This window comes from Cebus imitator, unplaced genomic scaffold (assembly GCF_001604975.1).
Source record: "Cebus imitator isolate Cc_AM_T3 unplaced genomic scaffold, Cebus_imitator-1.0 Scaffold398, whole genome shotgun sequence".
Classification (NCBI taxonomy): domain Eukaryota; kingdom Metazoa; phylum Chordata; class Mammalia; order Primates; family Cebidae; genus Cebus; species Cebus imitator.
Window position 1 is genome coordinate 671578 of NW_016107713.1, and position 14443 is coordinate 686020.

General features: G+C 34.0%; 1 protein-coding gene across 7 annotated transcripts in view; it reads right to left on the reverse strand.

Annotated features, from left to right (window-relative positions):
- EPHA5 (EPH receptor A5) overlaps positions 1–14443 on the reverse strand; it is a 349250-nt gene that overhangs the window by 28719 nt on the left and 306088 nt on the right. For all 7 annotated transcript variants that reach the window (XM_017508673.2, XM_017508672.2, XM_017508671.2 and 4 more), the window contains 2 exons: positions 2934–2995; positions 1438–1647 (listed from right to left, as the gene is read on the reverse strand). In XM_017508673.2, coding sequence (XP_017364162.1) covers positions 1438–1647; positions 2934–2995 — 272 coding nt within the window. The remainder of the gene's footprint in view (positions 1–1437; positions 1648–2933; positions 2996–14443) is intronic.

The following is a 14443-nucleotide window of genomic DNA, read 5'->3' on the forward strand; positions in this document are numbered from 1 at the left end:
TCCTTTGCATCTTCAATAAATCTGAAGTTTCTTATCTTCTCATCTCTCAGTATATAGATTTTCCACAGGCTGCCACTATACCCCATTTCAGAGGACTAAGCCTTGAGAGTTTCAGGTTCTGTCTCACTTCATCCTGAAGCAAAACACACTAACACAAATCTAGAAAAATCTACTTTTTGCACTTAACTAAGATACCAACCAGTCACACTGACAATGGACTTTTTTTTTTTTATAACTTCAATCTTGCTCAGGCCAAGTTTATTAAGTGCAACTCTATTCCCAAGATAATTCTTAATCGAGCTTTCATGTAATGCAAATAATTACCATGATAGTTAGGTCTAGAAGAGGAAAGATACCCCCTAATTACTTTATTTATTAAGCTGACCATTGGAAGTCTTTGTTTGCTTTGATAAGTTACTTTTGCCCTTCAGCATAGTACAAATTCCCACGAATCACAAAGCAAAAATGTTTTTAAAAACCCTTATAATCTAAAGAAATGTTATTGTTAGACTACCGGTGGATGCAATTTTTAAAAGTTCAAATAAATAAGAGCACATATATATATATTATTTCGAGAATGAAAGATATCAAATTGCACAGGGAAAAGGAAAGAATGACAAATCTCTACTTCACAAGGGTTTTAGACATCGAGGATATCTAATTTACTGACATTGAACATATTTAGAATTAAGCAGATATTGTTTATCATGAGGAATTCAAACTCAATATGATCTCTCATATTAGAGATCACCCATAAGATTCTGTTGTAGCAATATCCACAGTTTTTCACAGAAATAGATGTCAATTATATAACATAGGAATTCAGCAAGCAATTACATTGCCATAAAAGAGTGTTGACTTACGTGAAATATGACAATATGAGTTAGTGATCAATTTTCCATAGTGAGGACTTAAGTTTTTAATTACGCATTACAATACCTCCAGGAAATCAAAACTTTTTGATAGAATAGCTCTTTTTTTCCCACAATGTAAATCCTTAAAAGGTAGGGGCCAGATATTTCTATATTTACTTTACAAGTGAGGACAGTATAATGCAGAGAGCTGAAACTACTGATAATATTGTATATGTTTACATATTCATATGTATGTGTATATATACACACAATTTTTAATGTAGGAGATTTTGTATTTAACTCTTTTCTTCTAAATTTTGCAATCTGTATCCATTCTGAAGTAAGAGATTTTATTTTTAGTATCTTCAGGAAAAATGAATTATTGAGACTCATGTATTCTAAAGTTAATATTTAAATTTGCTGGTACATAAAAGGAAGAATTTTCTTGGTTTCAATTTTCTCTCCCTCACTCTCTCTTTTTGATTTTGTTGCAGGAATGCCCTTTTAGCTATTTCTTTTAGAATCTTTAAAAATTAAATGCCTCTGGTCTAGTGATTCAGAAATGCACTCTGTTAGATCTTACCCTTGTGGTGTAGGCTGCCTCAGGATCGTCTTCCAGTACCCGGGAAAGTCCAAAGTCAGACACTTTGCACACAAGGTTACTGTTGATTAAGATGTTTCTAGCAGCAAGGTCTCTATGCACATAGCCCATGTCAGAAAGGTACTTCATTCCTGCAGCGATGCCTCTCAGCATGCCAACAAGCTGAATCACAGTGAACTGCCCATCGTTTTTCTGTAAAGGCAATGTAGAAATATCAGTCTAGCAACACCGATCACTGGGGGAAAATATGAGTGGTCTTTATTCAATGCCCCAAACTGATACCATCAATCACTAAAATTCATAGGCAGTTTCTATCTGAAGGAGAATGGGAAATGTTAGAAAGTATGTAGTTAACTTGGTAATGTTTCTCTTTCCTCTGCTTGGTCACAGCAAAAGGTTTTGAAAACTCTGGTGAAAAAATCTCATGTAGTTGCCTTTTTCTGCACCGTAACTCCTTTATTCTCAGTCATCACAGGGGTTTATTCACACTCCAACCTATTACCTGCCTTGGGTCAACACTGTACTATTTTGAGGTGATTTAAAATAAGCTAGCTGGATAGACATATTAAGGTAAAGAAGAGACGGCCAGAAGCGATAAGGGAGTTTCTGCAACAGCAATTGGGAGATGGGTGACTGAGCAATGACCAGGAAAATGTTAGCAATTTTTGGAAGTTTGTCATCTTTGTCAAGGGCACTGAACTTATTGCAGTTACACAAACTCATAAAGCTCAATGGATGGCTACTTTAAAATAAAGGAATGATGTGACTCTAAGAGACTGGAGAACTTAAAGGTGTGGTTAAAAAATTTGGTAAGATAATTTGGTAGAATCTGGTGTTTGGAAGGAAAATTTGATTTTCAGTGGACCGTTATCAGAGTCATTGCATAGGCTCCTCTTACAATTGTTATCAATGCCGCAATGCTGTAACTTTTTTCTGTCAATGGTAATGAGCACTATATTAAAGTTACAAACTGCCAGCCTATATGCTTAATCAGGCCTGCAAATATGTTCCATAGTCTAACACAAGCTATTTACTAGTCAAGTGGGTTGCCAACATTTAAAATTTAGAGATTTGCACATAAAAAGATCTTTTAGCCTGAAATCCTCTTGATCTAATATTAGCTACTGTCGATTACCACATGACCTCTGCTGGTACAAGTAGGGACTGGTCCTCAGGTGGATTAGGAACACTTAGACTCCAACTTGACACCTTCATTAATGACTTGCCTGGGCTATTTAGACATGTTTTTGCAAATTAACACATACATAAAAATTTAGGGGCATATAATTAGGATTTGTGTGAGTTTTCTGAAAAAGAAAATTTTCAAACCAATATTCGCTTTGGAGTATAATTATTGTGGCTCTATAAATTTCTATTCTATTAAAAACTCAAGCTTTAAAGTGGCCCAATTTCAACTTTAACATCACAGCCAATATATAGATAACGCCTTGAATAACTAAATTATTCTGAAATCCTACCTTTAAAAATGTATCTAAAGAGCCATTCTCCATATACTCTGTCACTATCATCACTGGTTTACCTGAAAAGAAAACAGAGTGATATAATTGGCTGCTCTTTGATTTTGCATTCTTATCTGGGAAAAGCTTACCTAGAAATTTTTATTAGTGTCCAAACTACATATATATAATGTGTATATATATTCATTTAAAAATGTCCTCTTTGAGTAAGAAGCAAATTCCTGATATAATGATATCTTACTATCATGGGTCAGTCAGTGAGAAAAATGTGTCACAAGGTGAACAACAGATTGATATTTAAGACTCATACACACACACATACACACACACACACATACGCACACACACACACACACCCTTGCCAATATCGTAATTTATGCAGAAAATGTATTTAAGGATAATTCTATGAGTTTTAGGATAAATTTTATTTTAATAGAAGTAGTAATATAACCTATCCAATAATATTCAGCAAAACACTCGGAACATATTCATCTTTCTCATTCTCACAATTCCAAATAAAGACTCCCGTCCTATCTTACTGCCCTGTTTATGATGCCTTGAATGTATACTGTGTTTTTCCTACCTTTACCTCTATGTTTCTGTAACTCCTTTCCTTATGACTACCTGCCTTTCCTCTCTCTGCCACACACTTACAATCTCTATTAACCCCATTTTTTATTTTTTATTTTTTAAAGCTCTGTTCTCATTGCTATGTGAAAACTTTCCTTAGCAAACATTATTTATGATGAAAAGAGTCCTCCTCCTTCCATATCTGACATTGACATGCAGCCTAGAGGTTAGCTGGACAAACTCTGGAGCCATACTTCTTAGATTTTCATCCCAGAACAATCACTCACTACTATGTGACCCTGGGCAAAGTCAATTCTTACCTCTGTGCCTCAGTTTTCTCATCTGTAAAATGAGGATAGCAATGGGATCTACCTCATAGTCTTTTTGTCCATAGTCACATGGTTATCCAAGGCACTAAAAATAGTGCTTATTGCTCAGCATTTGCTATTCAAGGATTTAACATTTTAAAAATAAATTTTATCAACTTTGTACCTGTATGTTGGCTTCCTTGCTAGATGTAAGTTGACTAAGAACGGATCAACTTAATCCCTATAAAATTGTGACATTTTGTAAGATGAAAACAGCAAGATAAAAAATTCTTGCTATAGCAGAGAATATCTAGAACACAGTTGTTAGTTTTATCATTCCACATTTTCACTGTATTTTAAGACACGCCCCATTGCTCTTTAATAGAAACACATGATGTAAAACTTAAGTGTTAATTTAAAGTATTTTGACTTAAGAAAAAGGAGACCTATGACAATAAAATTACCATATATGTCAATTAATTAACCTTTTAATTTATAAAGAGAAACAAAGACTATACAATTGTGAAATGCATTATAATTAATTTAATGACATTCTTCAGAAAAGTGCCTGTATTTTACTGGATAATTGATTGACTTGGGTCATAGAATGACAGCTTGCATATTTATGCATATCACTTTATACAGAAGTGCAAATATAGATATAGAACTTTTGATGATTACATATGAAAAAGAAATAAATGGGAAGAAAAAAGAATTTTTCATTCCCAGATCACTTAAAACTCACTGTTTATAATGAGGTAGGACAAGTCAGTCTAATTCTCACTTAATTATCTTCTTATAAAATACTTTAGAGACAATATTTCTTTAAATAGAATGTGACAAATGTATTGCAAAGGCAGACACATTTCCTTATCCTCTAAAGTTTATAAAAGCTGTAAAAAAGTTTGTCTAAAATAATTTATTTGACACAGGTTTGTGCCTTCCCATGTTAGGTGAGAGATCACATATGCAGAGATTGTGCATTTTGGAGGTAATTTAATCTGCACCTTGAAGAGTGAAGGGGTCACTGGTGTAATAAAATGTGTCCAGAGCTCCAGGAAGAGAAGAAGCACATGTCTATCCATATTGTCAAGAAACAGCCCATCAAGTTCAAATATGGTCAGAGCTCTGATTTTTTTCTTTTTTGAAATTATAGTCACAGGAGATGAGGTGGCAAATACTGACTTTAAAACTAGATAGAAATGAAATTTCTTAGTAGATAAATAATTATTTAGATTGTATTTTTAAATGGTTCTGAGAACACAACAGGAAAAAAATGATAATAATATTTTTTTATTCTTATTATGATTTTAATCTACAATCTTGAATAGACAATGTTTGCAACTTAAAGTTGAATTATCTTGTCAGACTTTTTTTAAAGAACCTCAGGCAAACTCTAAAATAGACACAATTCTGATTTGGGCCCTTTTTGTCCCATTCTCACATCTCAGAGCCTATTTCATATTCATCTGAAGTCCTTTTCTTTCCAGAGTACAAAACTAATATACCTCTCCCAGGAGAGATAGCCCCTCTGTTTGGGCACAGGCACCTATATGTCAGAATTTATACCAGTGATAATACCAAAGTATCCTGGATCACCCCGTGATATTAAGCATTATTCCATCATTTGCCCAATTTCAGGAATTTGAAAGTACTCAGCAAATAAATGGTTATGCACATAAAGGGGACACATGGACAACTCCAGTGTCAACTTTTTACCAAGAGTATAGAAAGATTTCAATCAATTTACAATGAATAGAGCCAAAAAGGTATGTACCTGACAAAGATCAGCCCTAATCTAACTAAAAGGAGGCCTAGATTTTCTGGAATCAGCTTATAATTCCAGAAATCCTCCCTGTGTGACTCTTTTACTTGGACTCTGACTGATCTCTCCCCTCATTTAAAAAATCTATTGAGAGGGTTATCGCATTATAATGAACTGAAAGAACTGAACTCCAGCAGACATCTGGAGAATATAGTCTCAGCTTTTCCTGCTTGGTACGTCTAAGCTCATATTATATGAACAGACACCTTGTGCTCCACTAATCTATGTTATCATTATCTCTTTTACCCCATGTCCTTTATGTTTGCAGGGCTTTTACTATATTTCTGCTTACAGCACTTTCAGTTTCTTTCCTCTTTCTTTGCCTAGAATTTTATTTTACTGCCTACTTTTTCATATTTTAGGCTTTCTTCCTAGATTTATGGGTCAGTGTTAAATACTACTGCTACTCATCCAAAGTCTAGTGAGTCAGATTTGGATGGAATTCTCATATAACAATTATCTTTTTCTTGAGAAAATCTGTACCTTAAATTCAACCCCAAATTCATTGAACTTAGAAGACAGAATTTACATTCTAAAGAGAATGCACTGATCAGACAACTTATTAAAACTGAATAATATATATTTGGGGAAAAAAAGGAAGATGGGCACCTGACATTCATCCTGTAAGATTTTTCAGCTTAGAGTCACCTGATTTTAAAAGTCAGATAAATTATTTACGACAGTGTACGTTGTGATGTGAAAAACAAAAACATTATTTGAGAAAGACGATAAGGACCTAAAGCACCTCTCATATTTTACATGATGAGGGAAAGCAATTAAAATGAATGTTTGCAAACAAGTATGATCTTCTTTTGTTGACAAGAATAGGACACTTCAGGACCCATTCGATTATTTTTCATGCTTGAGTCATTTTAATGCTAATTACATTTAGTTTGGCTTATGTTTTGTCTCAGTTCCTGCTAGCCTGCAAAAATGACATAGCAATAATTAACATGGCTTACTCTAACCCTTGTAAATTCAATAAAACTGTATAAATCATTTTCCATTATCCAGCTTGAAATACAAAAAGTAGATCTGCCAATATTTTGAAAGCGTGTTATCAAAATTCCATATAAAAAGACCTCATAAATCATGTCAAAACATGATTTTAATTACAGAAGAGAGTTTTATATTACTTTATATTATTTACTGAAGGCCCAGACCAGGGAGAGTTCATGAAGTGACAGAAATGCATTATTTGAGAAATTTACCTTTATTATTGATAACCATAAAAGAGCTCAAATTTATTGAGCATCTACTCTATATAAGGCACTGTTATTAATTGACATTAAAATTCTGTAACTGTGATATCATAATACGCTTTTTTGGAGAAGACAAGTAAGGGTCAGAAAGGTTCAATATATTATTCGAGTTGTCTAGATCAAATTATATAAGGAGTAAAGTTGAGAATCAAATTTATATCTATTTGAATATTAAGGCTATTTTCCTTTTTCTCATAGAGTGATGCCTATAAATTCAAAATATTTAATTTCATTTTAAATACTCACATATATTCATTTTTTGTACGTTAATACAAACTTGGGAATCACAAATATGTCATAACTAATTAGTCAACCATTGACGGCAGATCTAGTTCGGGAATTCACCTTCTGTCAATAAATATTTTTATATATGCTCATTACCCATATATGATCCAAGCAGTCTATTGTGAAAAATCTTGGATTATATTCATAAGAGGTTCTTAAACTAGTTAAACCCACAGAAGCAAAAAGTAGAAAGGTAGTTTCCAGGAGCTATGGGGATAGGGAAGTGGGGGGATTGCTGTTCAATGAGCATAAAGTTACAGTATGCAAGATGAAAAAGTTCTGGAGATGTGCTGTACAATAGTGTTTTTGGGGCTAACAATACAGTATGGTACACTTGAAAAAAAAATTAAGGGTATATATCTCAACGTGTGTGTGTATGTTTTTTCTACAATTACGAAAAAATGAGGAGGTTTTCATTTTTGTTTTTCGTTTTTGTTTTTGTTTTTCAGACAGAGTATTACTCTGTCACTCAGGCTGGAGTGCAATGGTGCGATCTCAGCTCACTGCATCTTCCGCTTCCCGAGTTAAGTGATTCTCCTGCCTCAGCCTCTGAAGTACCTGGGATTACAGGCATATGTCACCATGCCTGGCTAATTTTTGTTATTTTAATAGAGATGAGGTTTCACCATGTTGTCCAGGCTGGTCTCAAACTCCTGACCTCGTGATCCACCTGCGCTGGCCTCCCAAAGTCCTGGGATTACAGGTGTGAGCCACTGTGCCCTGACAGAAATGAGGTTTTTAAAATTTATTATGTGAATTTTTTGGTGCTAATGTCCATCACAAATCTCCAAAAGTGAAGAGAATGTGTTCTTCCTGGTAATACAATTCTTTGCCATAAGACATCTCAAAGTTAGGTGAAACAAATTTAGGGAATATTGATCTAGTCCTTGTTTCTCAGAGTATGGTCTCTGACAAGCAGCACAGACATGATCTGGGAACTTACTACAAATGTAAAATCCCAGTCCCCAATCAGATATATTGAAACATATTCTGCAATTTAGCAGTATCCCCAGAGACACGTTAAATTTTGTGAAACACTAAACTAGGCCACATCGCAAGACTTGCAGCTAAATCAAGGTTTATTATTTTCTTTGCATTCATACCATCTGCCTTTCTGAAACCATTAGCTCATCAAAACACATGATACCACTTAGGACTGTCAGGGAGCATTTCATTTAGAAGCCTCATAATTCACTGGAAAATAATTGTCTCTGGGTTTCTCTTAGAAATATTTTTTAAGACTTATAAATGATTAAAAATAAACCTCTGCTTATACTTATAGACCTATAGTATTATTTCAGTATGCCATCTTATTTGCATTGTTTTCTATTTAGTATACTTATGTTTGTAGCTGTTTGATATTTCTTTTATTCTTACCCCAACAGAAACTTGGGATAACACAAATATGGTGAATCAGTTTTTAATGGCTAATGGTCAACCATAAAATAGGATCTTGTTCTTGTAGTAGGAATGCTTATTAAAAGGGGAAAAAACAAAACAACAAAAATAAAAACAAACTGTGTGACAGTTATAACTTAGAAATGTACTCAGATATTTTAATTTTATTACGGTTCTTGTTTGCTGGCTAACATGTTGGGACAAGTCCTTTGTAAAGTTAAATAATTTCAGACTTGGGAAATAAGATAAAATCAAAATCTTGTATACCTCACCTGAGACAGGGGCATGGAAATGCAAAATGTCTCTATGGGTAGAAATTCCAAGCTTTCCGAAATGTCCTCTTTATTTCAGATTATTTACATTGATATAAACTTTCTCAATAGATGTTCATTTCTCAAATTGAAAACAAACTAGAATTGTTCTTACATTAGTGAAGGTGGTTAATACAGTAGTTAATTATGGTGTCAGAAACTGTAGAATTTTCAGAAGAGATAGAGAATCTAAAAATGATCAAATCTGACCACTTTGATTTATTAATAATAAAAACAACTTTAAAACAGTTTTATTTACTAACAGACAATCTGCAAGTCTGTAAAACTCTATCAACCTATTTTTATAGATGATTGAGATTTATATTATTTCAGAGAAAACACTTGTAAATCTCTCATTTTTATTATGTATACATATATGTGTGTATATATATATATATATATATGTATATATTAAACATATATATCTGCCTTAACAAAGGAAAACAAATACCAAATTAATGAGCTTGCTTCCATTTCTACCACAGTTTTAAAGTTGTTTATGTGTATCACTGTTTATAACTGGTTCATATAATTTTATTTCTTCTTATGAAATGGAAGACATAAAATTCAAGTTTACTCATATTTGAACACTTTTCTTTTTACTTCTTAAGACTGAAGGTAAATCCAACTTGATGCACAACATCTGTAATTGTATGTTAATAGGCATCTCAAATTTAAGATGTTCACAACTGAACTACTGATTACCAAGCATAATCTTGCTCCTCTCAAAATTTCCCATAATGCAACTCCTTTCTTTGAGGTATTCAGAACAATACCTCATTTACTCCTCTCTTTTTCTCATACTTCACATCCAATTCAACAGGTTTACTGCAACTGCCTTCAAAATATCTACGAAATCCAACTACTACCCTCTACCATGTTAGATCATTACACTGACCTAATCCACATGATGTGTGAACAATGTCAAATAGCTTCAGTGCCTCCCTGCTTCAACACTGGGTCCTACCATCTCTTCTTAACCCAACAGCCTTTCTGGTCCTGTTAATGTGTAAATCAAATTCTGTTCCATCTTAGCTCTAAGTCTTCAAATTTCAGATTAAAAGGTGGTCTTTGCAGGGACCAAAGAGTCTTTACATTACAGGTTCTCCTACTACATCTTTAATTTAAATCTTTACTGAAGACTCCTCTCAATCATTGCACTGTAGCAACAGTGGGCTTTTTGCTGTTTGTTGAACATTCCAGGCAAGCTCCCTTAGAGCATTGCTACTCCCTCTTCCTGTAACAGACTGCCGCCAAATGTCTGTAAGGCTCAAACTTTTAATTTGTTCAAGCCTTATCTAAGTGAAATAGAAACCATTCACTCTCAACAGAAGCAACCCCTAATCTCCTTACTCAGCTTGATTTTCTCCATTTAACATTATTATCTTAAGTTATTTGTTCATTTAATTTCTGTCTCGATCACCTAAAAAGGTAAATTCTATAAAGGCAGAAACTCAGTCGGTTTAATCTTTGCTGTAGCCCCAATGATTATTAAGAATAGTTGTAGATTAGGTGATCAACTACTATTTTTTGAATAAAGGAATGTTTCCGGTCAAGCATGTGCAGAATGATTAAATATGAGGTTGCTTATATCTACTATTTAGGAGTTTGGATTTTGGAGTGAGAGAGAGCTGTTTTAAAATCTGGCATTTTTCCCATGCTAGTTTTATGATATTGAATAAGGTATCTTTTTAATGTTAATTTATCCCTACTGTAAAATGAAAACAAATACTAATGTCTATAGCATAGACTTATTGTGCAGATTAAAAGAGATAACATGTAAAGAAACTAAGCTTAGTAAATTCTTAATACAATGTGAATAATTAATAGTGGTATATGCAAGATCTTATTTTCAAGCAATTACCTTCCTATTAATTTTAATTTTTTTCTCAAAAGCCTATGGTTTCATGGGATAACGTTTTCAAATTTAAAACATAAATGATATCATTTTAACTAGCTTAAGATATTTACATAGCTTCAATTTATTCATTCAGTATTTTAATTTCCTTCATTTTTTAAATTACCTAATGTGTCTGGCCTTTGCTAGACACAAAGAGGGTTATAAACCTATGCCAGTTTCAAGAAGCTTATTGCATAAGAAGAGTGATAAAACATGTGAAGATATAATGATGAAATAACATATAGCATGACAGAGTATACAGAAATGCCACTGATATTTAGACAATTACTTCTGGCTGATAATTTCTTCATTCAGAATATATATAAAGTGCTACACGTGCTGGGCTTGGATCTAGCAACACACAGGTGAGCAAAACAAAAACGTTTGCCCTTTGAAGTTTGTATTTTGAAGCTTGTAAACGAATGTAGAACTGGGAAGCTTTTCTTTACTCAGCTATTCAATGTAATTGGAGGTCTACTTTATGCCAGGCAGACAATCAGGAATGAAGGAAAAATGAAGATAAATGACACTGATCTCATAGAGGTCACATTTGAATTAAACCTGAAGGTCAAGCAGAGAGGAAAGAGGACATTTTAGAGCTGAGTGAAGTATCTCAAGGGGACAGGACAAGAATAAGGTAGAGTTTTCTAGAAAGAAAATAGTGGAATATGGAAATGTGTATCAGGTTAAGTATGAAAGTCTATGCATTTGGGTTGTTTGCTTGACTGCTGATGAAGCATGACAGGAAAGCAGTGATTTGAGGGCAATGTATGGAGTGGACAAAAGTGGAAAAGTGACAAAATGGGAAGAGTAGTGGAAGACTGTTGAAAAACTGTTAGTTAATATATAATAAGAGTCTGTATAAAGAAAATAATCTCACTAGACAGAATAAAGTAATATATTTGAAAGAGAATTATAAATTTACACAATAAGTCAAAACTGGCAGTTTAAGTAATCAATGTAATTGGATGTTCTATCTCTGCAGTTATAGAAATAAAGAGGACAGAGATTCCTCTAACGGTTCTCTAATGTTTTGTTTAAATTCATTAATTTTACAGAACTAAGCTTATTTATACATGATTCTAGGTTAAGAAATAAAACTATGACTAATCCTAATACTCAATAGATGTTCCTTTAGTCAGTTTGGATGATAATTTTCCACTGATGGGGGGCGAAATCTTCAGGAACTAAGGATGCAGCAGTGAAAAAAACTATCATTTTTTTCCTTTTTATCTTTTTCCCGAATCTCATTAAATAGTAAAAGCTGGCACTGTGTCTACTACATTAAAGTGCCTTGCATTTCAAATGATTCAATTAAGCCAAGACCTGTGGGGTTTTTTTACGTCATTTGTCATAAAAGCTCGTTAGAATATATGTATCTATTTATGATGTTTCCTGTTTCACAATAAATCACAGAAGGAATTTGAATGGGGATTCAAACTTCTGGCACGTGACAGTGGAAAGATGAAGGCTCAGGATGACACCACCCATAGGAGTACTACTTCAGACTCCATACCTCAGCTTCAATCAGAAAAATCACAAGATTTAGTTGCACTTATGTCTCATTATCTGTGTGCTGCAGGTTGAGAATAATTGCTGAATAAATTAGTATCAGATCAGAGAGCATGAAATTAAGGACACAAATAGAGTGAGTTGCAACATGGTAAATTAAAAACAAGTTGAAGCCTTCCTAAGTTGAACACAGAGAGCTAAATTTATAAAGGGGAAATATAGTTTCAATTCATGTAGAATAAAAAGTAAAAGCAAATAAACATTGTAAGTATTTATATTTTGCTTTATATATATGTGTAGCCTCATGGTGAGTAGCATCATCGGGCAGAATATTTGATTAAGAAATTAGAAATTTAATAAGCCTGGTGCAGTGACCCACGCCTGTAATCTCAACACATTGGGAGGCTGAAGCAGGTGGATCACAAGGTCAGGAGTTTGAGAACAGCCTGGCCAAGAGACCAGCCTGGCCAATATGGTGAAACCCCATCTCTACTAAAAATACAAAAATTAGCCAGGCGCCTGTAATTCCAGTTACTTGGGAGGCTGAGGCATGCAAATTGCTCAAACTCGGGAGGCAGGGTTTGCAATGAGCGGTGATGACGCCATCGCACTCCAGCCTGGGCGACAGAGCAAGACTTCAACTCAAAACAAAAAAACAAAAACAAAAACAAAAAAACAAGGAAATTAGAAATTTAAAACTGGCTTTCCAACCACAGCAACAGTTTTTAGACTAGAATTCACAGAATCTAGATATGATCATTTGTTGATATTGACACTAGCTTCCAAAAAAATGCATATACAATATATGAGAAATTTGTTTGTATTACCGTAAGAGGTTGTCTTAGTTTATCTCAGACAGGACCCGTTCAAATAAACAAGTTTTGTAATAAATCAAAGTTCTTTACCAAAAGCATTGGTAACAAAAGCCAAAATAGACAAATCGGATCTAGTTAATCTCCAGAGCTTCTGTACAGCAAAAGAAACAATCATTAGAGTGAAACGGCAACCAAAAGAATGGTAAAAAATTTTTGCAATCTACCCATCTCACAAAGGGCTAACATCCAGAATCTACAAAGAACTAAAACAGATTTACCAGAAAAAAACAAACCCATTCAAAAGTTGGCAAAGGACATGAACAGACACTTTTCATAGGAAGACATATATGAGGCCAACAAACATATGAAAAAATGCTCATCATCACTGGTCAGTAGAGAAATGCAAATCAAAACCACATTGAGATACCATCTCACACCAGTTAGAATGGCGATCATTAAAAAATCTGGAGACAGCAGATGCTGGAGAGGATGCGGAGGAATAGGAACACTTTTACACTGTTGGTGGGAGTGTAAATTAGTTCAGTCATTGTGGAAGACAGTGTGGCCATTCCTTAAGGACCTAGAAATAGAAATTCCATTTGACCTAGCAATCCCATTACTGGGTATATATCCAAAGGATTATAAGTTGGTCTATTATAAAGACACATGCACACGTATGTTCATTTCGGCACAGTTTACAATAGCAAAGACCTGGAACCAACCCAAATGCCCATTGATGATAGACTGGACAAGGAAAACGTGACACATATACACCATGAAATACTATGCAGCCATAAAAACAATGAGTTTGTGTCCTTTGTAGGGACATGAATGAGTCTGAAAATCATCATTCTCAGCAAACTGACACAAGAACAGAAAATCAGACACTGCATGTTCTCACTCACAGATGGGTGTTGAACAATGAGAACATATGGAGACAGGGAGGGGAGCATCACACACTGGGGTTTGTTGGCGGGGCTAGAGGAGGGACAGTGGGGAGTAGGGATGTTGGGGAGGAATAACACGGGGAGAAATGCCAGATATAGGTGACAGGGGAATGGAGACAGCAAACCACATTGTCAGGTATGTACCTATGCAACAATCCTGCATGTTCTTTATATGTACCTCAGAACCTAAAGTGCAATTATATATATATAATATATATATTTATATATATATATAATATATATATTATAGGCAGGGCATATATATATATATATATATATATAAATGAGAATTTATGCAAAAATATGTTTACATAAATATTTAGTATATGATTTTTGTCTTCAGGGAACATACATTTTTTAGCTAGAAAGCTGAAAAA